Consider the following 14,142-nt stretch of genomic DNA (forward strand, 5'->3'; position numbering starts at 1 on the left):
CATGTAACTTTCCTTCGAATGCTGTCTTTTTTTGCATAAAGACTTAAATTTGATGTCAAAGTCCATGCAATGAGTTCACTGGACCGTCAATGTTAATGGCAAAGCTCTCATTGGCAGTGAGATTTGCGTTAAATATGACAATTTTGGTTAGTTATGTGTGTGATTCCCGGCAGTATGCGGTGTGTTCACGTGGGTTGGGAGTGTGTTTCTGTGGGTGGGTGTGTTTTTATCCTGTGTACCAGTGAGAGAGAGAGAAAAAAAGAGTTTATCCTTTAAAAAAATATTTACACATGCTGTCCTTGTCCGTCAGAGTTTAAAAGGCCATTTCAGCTGTCTTGCTTACACTCTTGTAAGCCCCATCATGGCAAGAGCTGTGGTGCAAGTCACCCTCTTTGGGCTGCTGCTGGCTTTGGTAACCACACTACCAAACAAGGTAAGATACTTATATTACCTAGTGTAAAAGAGCTGCATAGAAACTATACAATCAATCCAACCAATGAATTTATACATTTCAGAGGCTTTGGTGTTCTTATTTTTCTGTATGTTACATCACACTAAACTTTGTCCTGATAAATGCCTGCAGGCTCAATAACTTGAGTGTTGCTTCATGTTTGTGTGTTTCTGACTTGGCATTTAGTAAGGTTTGGTAACTATGCTAAAAGGAATTGTTGAAAGTTGACATTTAAAAGTTCAGATAAGTTACAAAAATGTGTTTCTGTTGGTTTGTTTGTGTGTGTGTGTGTGTGAATACGTTTATACAGTCACATTATGGGGTCTAATCCCCCTTTTTAAAGACATAAAAATTCCCCCATAATGTTAATCATTAAGTAAGACCTAAGGGATAAAGGAAGTGTGCCATGTGAAATTACTGGATGGAAAAAAAGAACTGGGTGTTTCAGCATTTAAACCAATAACATTTTACCAATGCCGTCTGCCTTTGCTTAACATCATCATCTGATCTTTGGTTAGTTGGTCCTCGGCCAGAGAGATTAAACAAGCCAATTACTTGATTGTGAAATGGGCCTCCTGTATTTGCTCAGGATGACTGGGACATCTACAGCTTTCACATCAACTCAACAGTGAGCAGTCGTTACGCAACCACAGTCATCACAAGCCGTGTGGCCAATCGAATGGACGAGTCAAAGGAAATAGAATTTCAAGTCCGGATTCCCAAGAATGCCTTCATCAGTAAATTCAGAATGTGTGTACATAATGACTAATTCATTAACAACAAATGTAAACATTTAATCATTAAATAGATCATGGGTCATTATTAATATTTATACTAATATAAGCTTGTCCTCGGTCTTTAGGTTTATAGATGGCCAGGCATACGATGGGGTTGTGAAATCTAAGGAGGCGGCTAAACAGCAGTACACTGATGCTGTGTCACAAGGCCAGAGTGCTGGGATTGTCAGGTACATGGATCAATAGACTGAAACAGTATATTGCCAGGTCTTCTGCAAATGATTTCTAGATTATATACCCTATAAGATCTTGTGTGTCCTTTTGATTAAAGAGGAACAAAGTGAAAAATATTCTTGGAAGTATAAAAAAATGTTATTTTTCTGACTTTTCTTAGATATGTAATTTTGATGTTAAAATCCTTCAAGTTAAACAATCTAAGAAGAATAATTGTAATTGCTTCCATTTGCTTTACTCCTGATGAAGGGTCAGATGTACGAACTGTTTTAATTTAAGGGACCCACTGCTTTAATGCCATGATAATCCTCTCTGTAAAAGTTCTGTAGGGAGGACTCTCGAAGAATTCAAGACCTCTGTGAATGTAGCAGCTCACAAAAAGGTCACTTTTGAACTTACATATGAGGAACTACTGAAACGCAAACTGGGCAAGTACGAGCTGCAAATCCACGCCCGACCAATGCAGCCTGTAAAAGACTTCAAGGTTTGAACATTCTGTTGGTATTTTATTCATGGATGAACCAGGAAAACAATACTTGAGTGATAACATCTCCATAACTATTTCATTTATTTCTCTAAATCAGGTTGACGTGTACATACATGAGAAAGCTGGAATCAATATCATGGAGGTTAAAGGTGGACTAAGCACCAATGCCATGGCTAATGCCATCACCAAAACACATTCAGACACACAGGTAGTAGTCTGATCTTTGTTCAACCCATTTCCCCCAATGGTTTTCTGATGGTATTTGACATTTATTCTGGCCTATTTCTCAGCCTGTCAAGGGTGTATAAATCTGAATTTTCCTGTTACCAGGCGTGGGTGTATTTCTACCCAACTGAGGACCAACAAAAGACGTGTGACCACTGTGGAGAGCAAGGTATGAATGGAGATCTGGTTATTGTTTATGACGTCAACAGGGACAACTCATTTGGAGACATCAAGGTACAGCAAGAGTCCTATCTTTTTTTTTGAAGAATTTAGACTTTTAATGAAACTGTTCGCAGCATCTCATATGTATGGCAGTTTTGCCTTTGCTTTACCAACAATCTTTTCTAACCAGCCGGAATTTCATCTTACTCTTCCTTAGAAATCATCAGGGTACTTCGTTCATCACTTTGCTCCATCTAATCTCGCCCGAATACCAAAAAATGTGGCCTTCGTTATTGATCAAAGTGGCTCAATGTATGGCAGAAAAATACAACAGGTACAGTTTATGAGAGTGTGATTTTGTGACAAATTACAAGAACTTTGAGGCATTTTTTAATTTTCAGCCTGTGGCATTTAATATACCGACTACAAATAAAAATCTTCTGAGATGAACAAAAGCTGTAATGTTTGAATGTTGTTTTTAACCAGACCCGAACTGCATTGATTCGTATCTTGAATGACCTGGCAGAAGAAGACCACTTTGGTCTGATCACTTTTGATAGCTCCCTTTTTCACTGGAAACGAGAACTTGTTCAGGCTACGGAAGAAAACCTGGCTAGTGCCAAAACCTTTGCACTGCAGATTCAAGATAGAGGAGGTGAGGTTTTTTTTGTAGGGAAAATACTTTTTTATGAAACAGTCACATTTGACAGCAGAATGTTAGCGTTAAAGCATTTTTGTTGTCGTTCTATTTCAGCCACGGACATTAACCAAGCAGTTTTAGAAGGAGCACGAATGCTGAATGCAAATCCCAGAGAAGGCTCAGCATCTATTCTCATACTGCTCACAGATGGAGACCCAACCTCAGGTTATAATAAAAAAAACATGCATGTCAGATATATGCATTGCATTAAGAGCGTTCTAAAAATACTATCTTACATTTTTAAGATGACAATCAATGGCTTGACATCTTCTTTCTGCTGGCTAAACTCCATACTTGTGTGACTTGTGTTTATTACAGTGTGATGTTCATAATAACAACTGCATTCTGTGATGACACCATTATGAGCTCATCACAGATTAGTGGTTTGATTTTACTGTCGAAGGGAAATTGAGTTCAGTTTTAATCGTCAAACTTCATATTGGTCTTCTGTCTGCAGGGGTGACAAATCTGGAAGTAATTCAGTCAAATGTAAGAAAGGCTATTGCAGGTGAATTCCCTCTCTACTGCCTCGGTTTTGGTTTTGATGTCAATTTTGAGTTCCTTGAAAAGATGTCACTGCAGAACAACGGTGTGGCTCGACGGATTTATGAAGACTCTGATGCTGAGTTACAACTCAAGGTCAATTAAATCCCAAACACTATAAATATTTGTTACATTTCAATGGAAAAACTGCTCTTACTCTGCTGTGGCAAAACTAGACATTAAACCAGAGTCCAAACTGTATGTCAACAGGGTTTCTATGAAGAGGTGGCAACTCCTTTGTTAACAGATGTGACAATGGTTTATGAGGGTGGGATTAATCTAACCCAGACTAACTTCAGCCAGTATTATAATGGCTCTGAGATTGTTGTGGCAGGTCAGATCACTGACAACGACATCGGAACCTTCACTCCACAAGTTGTGGCCGTTTCGGTAAGGACAAATCCACACTCACATGAGCTTTCAATTTCTTAGCACTATGTAAAATGTAAAAATAACTGACATCTGAATGTATTTGTTCAATAGCAGAGAAATAGAAAGGTGGTGTTTCCTGGAACAAATGTTACAGTGGAGTCAGCCGATGTGTCTGACAGTAACATCCAGAGAGTTTGGGCCTACCTCACAGTGAAACAGCTTCTAGAGAAAGAGTGAGTGTGATGTCCAACATCTTTTATAAATATCATTTATCCATTATTTCCAACAACTGTTTTTTTGGAGGGCTACAACCCCTCATAGTTTGATTTGATTAATTAAATGCAAACTCTGTTTTCTACATAATATAATGTAATGAAATTGAAAAAAGAAAGTACTGAAACATCATCTTATTAATTAGCTGTCACTCATTCAACCATTACCTAAGCCCTTGGGACTGTTTACTAGTCGGTCAAGCCTTTTGTCTTCACAGGACAGGTAAGAAGATTTACAATTCCAAAGTTTAAAGTGTAATTTTAAAAATAGGTCTTACACTTTAGCCATAGAAGCCAAACAAAAGTAGATATACACGGTTGACAACTTTAATTTGGTGGCAAATATCGTTACTGTCCCTTACAGAATTTACCAGATATGTAGTAGCCTGCAGGCTTATGGCTATTTCACACCTTGCAGGGCAACTGACTGTTCAGCGACTTAAATGCAAGAGCTTTGCATACAAAAGCAAAACCTAGAAAAACCTTTTCACTGGATGTGGAAGTGGAATACAGTGTTTGTAAAATGTTAAAAAAAAACAGGTATATGTTGGGTGTTCTGGGTGGTAAAACGATACTGGTGACTGGAAACCCCCAGCATTTTTCTTCTTCTTCTTAATTTCAAACATACACAACTTGTGCCACAGACTGCGGTTATCTGGACCTGAGAAGGAGAGCGCTAAGAAAGAGGCCTTGGAGCTGTCGCTGAAATACAGCTTTGTGACCCCACTCACATCCATGGTGGTCACCAAGCCTCCTGGGGAGAGCTCAGATGTGCTCCATAAACCCAAGGAAGGTGAAGCACCTCAGACCCCAACCTCTAATGCGGGGCATTACGGACTCATGCCTAGTGCAAGTGATATTGTCATGGATTATGATGGTGAGTAACACAAATGTGAACAGAACAGCAAACACAGTGCAAAACAGTAAATTAATTGTATAGATATAATTTCAAATGTACGTGTGGATTTCAACAAAATAAATTATGTGACTTAACTAATCGACAATTAATAAACACTTCATTAAATAATTTATTATTAATTCACAGTTTTCAATTAAATATTTGATAACAAGTTCTTTTTAGCAAATAAAAAAATCTAATGATAGGCTTTGTGATTATTCAATCGCAAATTTAAACACTATTTACAATTGGTTATGTCTACCTTTATAATGTAATTGTACTCTATTCTTCTCTTAATTAAGTGTTCACTTAAATGCTCCCTTTATTCCCTGAAACTGTATCTAAAATCTGATTACCTTACCAACCTTCCTCTCCACATACACACACATGCTAGCTGAGGAGGATTATTGTTAATGACATATTGAAAAGATCAAAAAGAACATGATGTTTATATGGGGTAGCTTTGGCTCAGCGGTAGAGTCAGTCATCTCTCAACAGGAAGGTCAGGGGGTCAATCCCCAGCTCCTGCAGTCAAATTTCAAAGTGTCCTTGGACAAGACACCTAACCCCATTGTGCCCACTGTGAGATTAGTTAATACACCCTGAAGTCTCTGCCCTCAGTGTGTAAATGTGGTGTGAATAGGTGAATGTGACCTGAGCTGTAAAAAGTGTATTGAGCAGTCACAAGACTAGAAAAACGCTACACAAGTTCAAGTCCTTTTAACATTTTACACATGTCACTGATCATATGCCACCGTTTTGTAAAAAGGAAACTCATTCCCACAAATTTAATTGGCTTTTAGTTCAGATTATGTTGTCAAACTGAAGCTAATCAACTAATCAGATTGAAGAAGTTTATGAATTGAATGAATGAATGAATGTTTTTTTTATTTTGGTCATTCATTAAAGAATATCAAGAGTTAAAAATATTTATGTAAATAGTCAACTTACAGAAACAGAAACAAAAAACTTCGCATGCTTAAACTTGTCTATTTCACACATTAAAATTCAAATAAATCAATGACCAAAACAGGAATAGGCTGAAGCCCAAGGTTTATTTCTGCCTATCCTGTAAAAATCCTTCATATAAGTCAGAACATAAACAATCCAACAAAAACAAAACAAAAACAAAAGCAGTATTTCTTAATTATTCATAATTTCACGTTGTAATCATGAATTAATTTGCATTTTAAGTTTTTTTTAAAACTCAACAGAGAACTAAACAATTTCAACTCATTACTAAGGCTGTTCCATAATTTGACTCCCCAAACTGAGGCGCATCTATGTATTTTATGTTGATTCTCACTTTGCATGTTACAAACACACATGACCGTCTTAAATTATAATTGCCTTCCCGTAATTTAAACAATTTTTGAATAACAACAGGAAGACTTTTGTTATTAGATGGATGAAGTATTGTTAATGTTTTGAAATACACGATATCTACAAATTTAAGGGTAGAAGACCTTATGAACAATGGATTAGTAGAATCATAGTAACCAGCTTTGTTTATGACTCTTACAGCTCCTTTCTTGTGTTTAATTATTATTAAATCTTAATAAAGATGAAAAGTAGGCAAAAAGAGAACAGTGAAAATGTCATAAAGTCATAGGAAGTTAGAAATAAAAAATAGGCTAATGCAGTAAGTCTACCTGTCATGCAATAATTCTCACAATGTGATTATTCATTTAAAAGCCTGTAATTAATAATTTTATTCTTTGAATCATGTCAGTACAAACGTTGTTTTCATTCTGTGTAGCAAGGTGAGTTTTAGACTTTCACCCAAAATGCTTCTTAACAATCTGTGCCAATTACAAGTTCAGACGTCATAATTCTTGGCATGAAAAAAGTCTGAAAAAAAAAGGAAAGTAAAAACATCCCTTGTTGTCCCCTTTGAATCCAACTCACATGGGACTGATGTAAGGAAAGACTGCAGTCACTTGAAATTGGTATTTCTATATTGTTAGAACAAAGCATCAACAAATATTTGTTTTAAAGAGCCCATATTATGCCCTTTTTGGGATTCGTATATTTAATCTATGTACCTACTTTTGTACGTTCACAATAGGTAAAGTCCAAAAAACGTGTCTGTTTTCATGTACTGCTCCTCCTTGCTCCCTCTACGCTCTGAGTCTGTCAGCTACACTCTGCTGAGCCCACACTGTTAGACCCCACGTGGGCCAAGTCTGCTCTGATTGGTCTGCCGATCCGCTCTGTCGTTATTGGTCAGTCGCTCAGCACAGTTCTCAGAAATGTCCCGCCTCTTTTAACATATTGGGAATGCAGCCACTGGCTCCGTCTGAGGGGAGCATAAACATTAGCAATTTAGCACTACTGTGCTACCGCAGGCTACGGCATATCGTGGGCGTGCTACAGAAGTTAACGGGTGTACAACATGAGCTGCAGGGCTTGCCACAACGAGCCAATGTGCTTAGATCAGTGATCTCACACTGACAATGACGTCGGACTGACAAATTTTTATCAAGGGGGGCTAGAACCGAGCGTTACATGCAACTAATGCTACAGCTAACAGGAGAACGTAGGAGATGACGCGTTTCCGCGGACTTTGCATTTTTGCACATAGATGTGCCTAAACAAATAAAACCAGAAAAAGCATAATATGGGACCTTTAAATAAAATTTACATGCAAGACAAAAAATCTCATTTTCCAGTTTCAGATGATTACACAGACTTGGCTTCCCGATCGATCATGGATTTTGGTAATATTTTTCTTTTCTATTTCTTTCTGACAAAAAGCACGAAGTCAACACATACCTCCATCAATTTGTGTGTCCTCCTAATTTGGCCCATGAAAAGTGAATGAATAGAAACTTCCTGTATCTGTATCGTAACACACAAAGGGAAAGGTTACAATTCATATGTGCAAGAATCAAATAACTAAATAGAAAAGGTCTATACAAATGTTGATGTAAAATCAGTATTTCATCTTTAATCACACACATTTTTTTTGTAAGAGACATTACTGTAGGGGGGAAAAAAATAAAAAAATGGATTGATTTCATATTTAATGAGTTACTATGAAGTGGCTTTACGTCAATTAAATTAGTTGTTCAAACTTTGCCCATACTCAAAGAAAAACTTATAGGGCAGAACACCGAGATGTTATGAAGAACACTCTAATGTCAGCTTCCCTTCACCAAACATCCTGTTTTTTCGACCAGACTCAAAAAATGAGATGTATAGATTTACATGTGCAAATTGTTTTGCTGAGAAGGCTGTAAAAATTTGTGCATTTCAGTTTGAGAACTATAAAACAAAAGATCTTTACATTTTTTTTTCTAAATGGACCACTTTAAAAGCAGTTTGGAAAAACACCTGAAATCTTTTCAAGATTTGTCATAAAATCACATTTTACTTGCTTAAAGTGTAACTATTTTGTGTGAGCAGATTTTCCTGTTGAACTAGAAGAAGAAATCCATGCTACATATGTGCCACCAACTGCTACTATGGGAACAACTATAGGTACAGTGGAATATTAAATAGATGTCATTCATGTTCCTATTTAAATTGTGCTGTCATTGATTTAAAAAAAAAAAACAAAGATCAATAACAAAAGAGGCTTTGATTATCAGTTCCAGTTCATCACAATTTTCAAACCTTTGTATTTTTAAACACTATCCTCGCAGCCTGTTGGGGCCCTGGCCACCCTGCCCTCCACTTGTATCCGCCCCTACTGTCCAGCCAAAGTTATCGTAGCCCATCCAGCTCATGGCGTCATCACTACATATTTGAAGTTGCCTGTTATTGCAACATGTTAGATGCAAACAATAGACCACTCAAACAACTACATTTACACTCTGCACAATTTTAGCCAGATGTTTCCAAACATCCTAACTTTGGTACATAATCTTATGTTCAGTTTACCATTACTGCCTGAGAATTACAAACCACGGCTCACAGAGTGCATCAGATAAACAAATACTTGAACAACAAATACTTAAATCTCATACATTTTGTTTGCATTAGTGATCCAATTTACCTCAGATGCAACTTGAAAACTGCTGTTGATATGTGAGTGAAAGTGCGAAGTATCTTATGACAGAAACAGATTTTCCAGTGAACTCTTAACAAAGATGTTTAATAAAAGTTTTCAGTTAAGAATGTCTTTTCATCAGTGGCCAAAGATAGTTTTTAATCTTTTAATGGAGAAATTCTCAATGGAAAATTTGTCAAATTTATTTAAACCATTGCATGTATTTTTTTTAAAACCTTTTTTGTATTGTCAAAGTACGGGGAGCTAGTTTTGATGCTGTTTGATGTTTGTTTTCAGTGTTTCCTGTGGCTTTACTGTATGACTATGTTGCTCTCTTTATCTCGAGGTTCCTCAGTGTCCAGTGTTGTCTACAATGATTTACATCCTTCTATCTTACCTGGACAGCTTGTCCACCAGTTTTTGCTTAAAACTGAGAGCCTGTCTCTCCCACTTTGTTATGGTGTCTATGGAGTTGTCAGCCTTAAACTTCTTCACCATCCCAATAAAGGTCAGTCATTTTTCTCTTTGTGAAAATTGTTAGAAAGCCTCAAAAACAGTCTGGTTAATAAACCTTTGATATTTCAACCCTTTGTTTACAACCTTTGTAATAGCAGAATTTTCTTCTCTTGCCTCTCCTCAGTATCCTTGCAGCAGTTATAAATTATGTGTACTTTCAGCATCTTCATACTTTTACTATATTAAACTTAATTGTCAGAAAAAGCAAATATAGGAATACTCAGTTTTGTTTTCTGATAGTCTTGTTTGCTTTTGTCATACAGAGGCATCAGTATTACTTTAAGTCCCCTCACAGGGGCGACGTTAGCATAGTGGTTAGTGTACACGTCCCATCTGACTCTATCCAAGTCCAAAATATCTTTTCTTCCACCTCTGCTTGTTTTGATTATAATGTTGAGTTACATTGTTGTTCTCTTTTGCTTTAGCGCTGTTTGTGAATGGTGAGCTATTGCTTGGAGGATTCAAAAGGATTGCCATACATACAGCTGCTGCACACTTTGAGTTTGATGCCGTGAAAACCATTGTACAAGATGGACAGTCCACAGTAGAGTACCTTCAACAGGATATAGTTGTTTCTCGTAATAGGTGACTTTGTATTATAATCTCAGTTATGATTACACCATGATCAAACAGACTTTCTGACCTGCATAGATGATAATACATAAGGGTTACTGCTTTGTCTGTGTGCACAGACAGGTTTTAAGATCAAATCAGAGCAAATCTTAAAGGAAAACTGTAACTTCATTGAGACGTTGCTGTGACTTGTAGAGGAGAGGATCAAAAGAGAAATAAATAGTACTTTGTTGAATTTGCACAATAGCGTGTTTAAATAAGAAATGTAGCCCCCCATGATGTCACCAATTGGTCTTAAAGGAAAACTTTTATGAGCTACAAAATGAGCTCTGTCACTATTGAACAGTGCTCAGAATGATGTTTCCACCTGTTTCCAGTCTTTATGCCGCTGGCTGTAGCTTTACTAATAATTATAGTTTTAAAATGGTCATCACTAAGGTAGATTACACTTAATAACTGATGTTTACATTAACATTTCTGCACACACCATTAATTGGCCCAAACAAGAGCAGGGGCGCAAATCCACTAGAAATGTAAGATCTGTGCTTTCTTTTCTAGTGTGACAGTGATCAGGCGGGCCAAAGAAATAGATGTTATAAGTGAAGACACACGTATTGTCTTCCTGATTCATGAGAAGGAAGGCAACTTTTATCTCTGGCCTGTTATAAGACAACAGCCAATGGACACCAACGTTACAGGGATTTTAGGTGGGTGGATTTGTTTGCATGATTTAATATCAGGTACATAAAATATTCAATCAATGTTTGCACTCACTCGCTGTTATTGAGGTTATAATTATTCACTAATATATTGTGCTATTTTTTGATTTTCCTTAGCTCTAAAGCCAGCAGTTTATGAAGAGGTACAGCAAACCCCCTCAACTATACTCAAGATCCAAAACATGGAGGTCATTGCTACCAGGTACGTTTTGTTCAATCAATCAATCAATCAATATTTAAATCGATCAATCAATCAATTTTATTTCCATTGTTCCAATTTATAAATGTTATCTCAAGACACTTTAGAAAAAGAGGATGTCAAGTACATATTCTTTGTTATATTATTCAGAAAGCCCCAACATTAATCCAGCCCAGGACTTGGCAACATTAAGAAAAGTACCATTGTTCTGTGTTATTATGAACAAAACGATTTATTTGAGAGTGCTTTAATACACTAATATAAGATCTTTTATGTTTTTATTTGAAGATCCACAACTGCTGACTACAGTATCGCCTCTGCTCCGACACTGGACTGCTGGTCTGTGCCCTCTGAGTTCGCCTTACAGAGACCCATAAATGAGTTCATCGTTACACAAATTTAACTGGGAAAGGCATTTAATCTCTTACAAGGATTTCCTTAAAAAAACATGTTAGACCATGGAAAAATATTTTTCACCTTTTAGTGACAAAACTCCCAGATTCTTAGTCGTCTGGAAAGACTTTAATGAATAAATATTTACCCAAAAGACTTGCCTACATTTGTCTGGTTATTGTGAGTTATGATTTATGGTGATATTTGTGTGTGTATTAATAGGCAGGCTGGCACATATAGTACGACACACTGTAATTTCTTTACCACAAGAAGTGTGAACTGTAGAGTGCTTGTAGATCAACCAGCAGTTAGAGTTACATAGTCAGCAGCACATCAAAGTATAACATATCTGATATGATGCAAAGGTGTCACCAAAGCTAATGATCCGAGTTTATATTTGAAACCCTACAGTCTTTAATAGCATAGCAACTACATCTGTAAAGAATTGTTGTGCTTTAGACCTGTAGGGAAAAAAACAACAATCTTCTGTATAGCCATGTTACAGACAGAACGTATATTCAATTCAGTCTCTGAGAAACATAACAGTTTTCAGAAGAAACCCTGAGGATTCAAAAACATTTCTGAGAGATATGTCATTGTTCTAAAAGGCATGCATCCAAGGTGGAACGGCAGCAAAGATACAAGGCGGAGAGGAGCGTGCATGAGGAGTTTCAGGACAATTAGACTAATGGATTGTGCTATTGGGCTATTTCTTCCCTTCCTCCCTGCTTATGCTTAACCTTTGACTTAATGTTTATAGTAAATAGAAATTTCACTGAATAGATTCTTTGGTTGTTAAAAAACTATTTTTCAGGGGACCATGATGATTTTCTGCTTTCTTATAGTATACACTAATAAACAGGCTCAGATTTAGGAGCATCTATGTTTTTCTTTTTCTTTAATTCTCTTGCTGTCAAGAATGTAATTGCGATAACCCGCTCTTTTCTTCACCCCGACTTAAAGGGTGACATTTGAACTATTAGACAAATGTATAATTTGCTATAACTATACACTAGCACAAATAAACTAGCACAAATAAACTCACCCTTGACTACAAAACAGTAGTCAAGGGTGAGTGAGCTGCATAGAGCATTTAAGAATGAGTGTTATCAATATCAGTTCTCTACTGTTGAATCTATCTCTCCCTCAGTAAAATTTGAGAGTTTGAGAGCTTTGGGTAGTTTCTTGGTGAGTTAGTAGAGATAAGCGGGAAGCTATTGTTTTCCATTTTGAAGTCATGATGACACAATGCACAGAATATGTTTTATTTTGAAATGTGTTCAGATTCTATGCTCTGTTACTGACACCTACTGGTCTAATTATGTATTGCGCTGAGTGTTCAGCACACGGTGTTCACATGTTTAATTGAGAAGCAATGTCGGGCTCATTTGTCCTTGCTCCTGGATCACCTACAGCATCTAGGCCTGCATCTCAACTGGAATTAGAGCAGGCTGGAGCCACCACAAAGGACGCAGTTTCTGGGCCTCATAACGGATTACCAGACTGCACAACTTGATTGAGTCAGGAGAGACAGGTGGCCCTCAGGGGATGTCTCTCACATTTCAAACTGGGTGCAAGGGTCACATGGGGACTGTCTCTCCGCCTCCTGGGGCTTATGGCATCATAGGTCCAGGATTGGCCCTTTTGCATATGCGCCCAGTGCAGAGGTGTCTCCTGGGTCTAGGGTTGAGCCCCGGAAGCCATCTGCATAATGGTAAATGGGCTTGAGCTAGCGCTTTTCTAGTCTACTGAAAGCGCTTTTACACCACATTTCATACCTACTCATTCACACCCATTCACACACTGATGGCAGTGATTGCTATGTAGTGAGACCATCAAAAGTAACTAATCCCATTCATACACATTCATACGCCACCACCGAAGCAGCGGGAGCAATTGGACACATCGGACCTGTTGCTGCAGGAGCTGGGGAACGAACCGTCGACCTTCCCGTTGAGAGATGACGACTCTACCAACTGAGCCACAGCCGCATACCACTGTGCTTGTCACCAGACAGATGCGATTGGCCCTCCGTTGGTGGGAGAGCAGGACGAATATTTGCAGGGGAAGCATACTGGGCCCAGTGACACATCACCAGCTACTGGAGACAGATGCTTCGCTGACAGGTTGTGGCAGTCACATCAACATGCTGGAGCTAAAGGCGGTCCACCTTTCCCTTCACCATTTCCTCCCACATCTTCAAGGTCAGCATGTGCTGGTGAGGACAGACGATGTGACCGCATCAGCCTACATCAACAGGCAGGGTGGCCTGTGTTCCCCACGCCTGTGCAAACTGGCACACCGGCTGTGGCTTTGGCCATATCCCAGTGTTAGAGGCATAAAGGATAACAGGTTAATATAAAAATATAATTTGCCCATTATTATAATTTTGTATTTATATGTTTATAATTAATAGAGTTTTTGCTTTTGAATTTTACAATGAATTTAATTTTTTTATATTTATCACGTGTTGAAACATTGTGTGTTTATAGTAGGTCTGTGCTCAGTTCACGTGTCCTGCTGCTGCAAAGTGTTTCTGCTGTCGTAAAGGGGGGGTTCAGACCCAGGAGGTTGGAGACTACACCCTCAGTTGGTTGCAGGTATCTGGCACCACTTTGGACGAGCCGCAGTCGATCTGTTTGCATTGCAGGAATCCACCCACTGTCC

General features: G+C 37.9%; 1 protein-coding gene across 1 annotated transcript; it reads left to right on the forward strand.

Annotated features, from left to right (window-relative positions):
• Positions 1–274: 274 nt before the first annotated feature.
• LOC109997382 (inter-alpha-trypsin inhibitor heavy chain H3) lies at positions 275–11,584 on the forward strand. Its single transcript, XM_065954829.1, has 20 exons — positions 275–433; positions 1,041–1,201; positions 1,314–1,418; positions 1,744–1,906; positions 2,007–2,117; positions 2,240–2,368; positions 2,514–2,630; positions 2,783–2,951; positions 3,051–3,161; positions 3,454–3,635; positions 3,750–3,929; positions 4,026–4,144; positions 4,828–5,060; positions 7,754–7,801; positions 8,490–8,564; positions 9,422–9,583; positions 10,017–10,176; positions 10,723–10,871; positions 11,001–11,085; positions 11,371–11,584. Exons 1-20 carry the CDS (start codon positions 362–364, stop codon positions 11,483–11,485), a joined length of 2,646 nt encoding a protein of 881 aa, XP_065810901.1. The 5' UTR covers positions 275–361; the 3' UTR covers positions 11,486–11,584.
• The last annotated feature ends 2,558 nt before the right edge of the window (positions 11,585–14,142 follow it).

This window comes from Labrus bergylta, chromosome 5 (assembly GCF_963930695.1).
Source record: "Labrus bergylta chromosome 5, fLabBer1.1, whole genome shotgun sequence".
NCBI classification, from domain to species: domain Eukaryota; kingdom Metazoa; phylum Chordata; class Actinopteri; order Labriformes; family Labridae; genus Labrus; species Labrus bergylta.

Excerpts from the sequence above, each read along its gene's own strand:
- LOC109997382 (XM_065954829.1), top strand. The coding sequence starts at position 362 with ATGGCAAGAGCTGTGGTGCAAGTCACCCTCTTTGGGCTGCTGCTGGCT. Across the intron at positions 4,145-4,827 it reads AAACAGCTTCTAGAGAAAGA|ACTGCGGTTATCTGGACCTG; the intron begins GTGAGTGTGATG and ends CTTGTGCCACAG. Across the intron at positions 10,872-11,000 it reads CAACGTTACAGGGATTTTAG|CTCTAAAGCCAGCAGTTTAT; the intron begins GTGGGTGGATTT and ends GATTTTCCTTAG.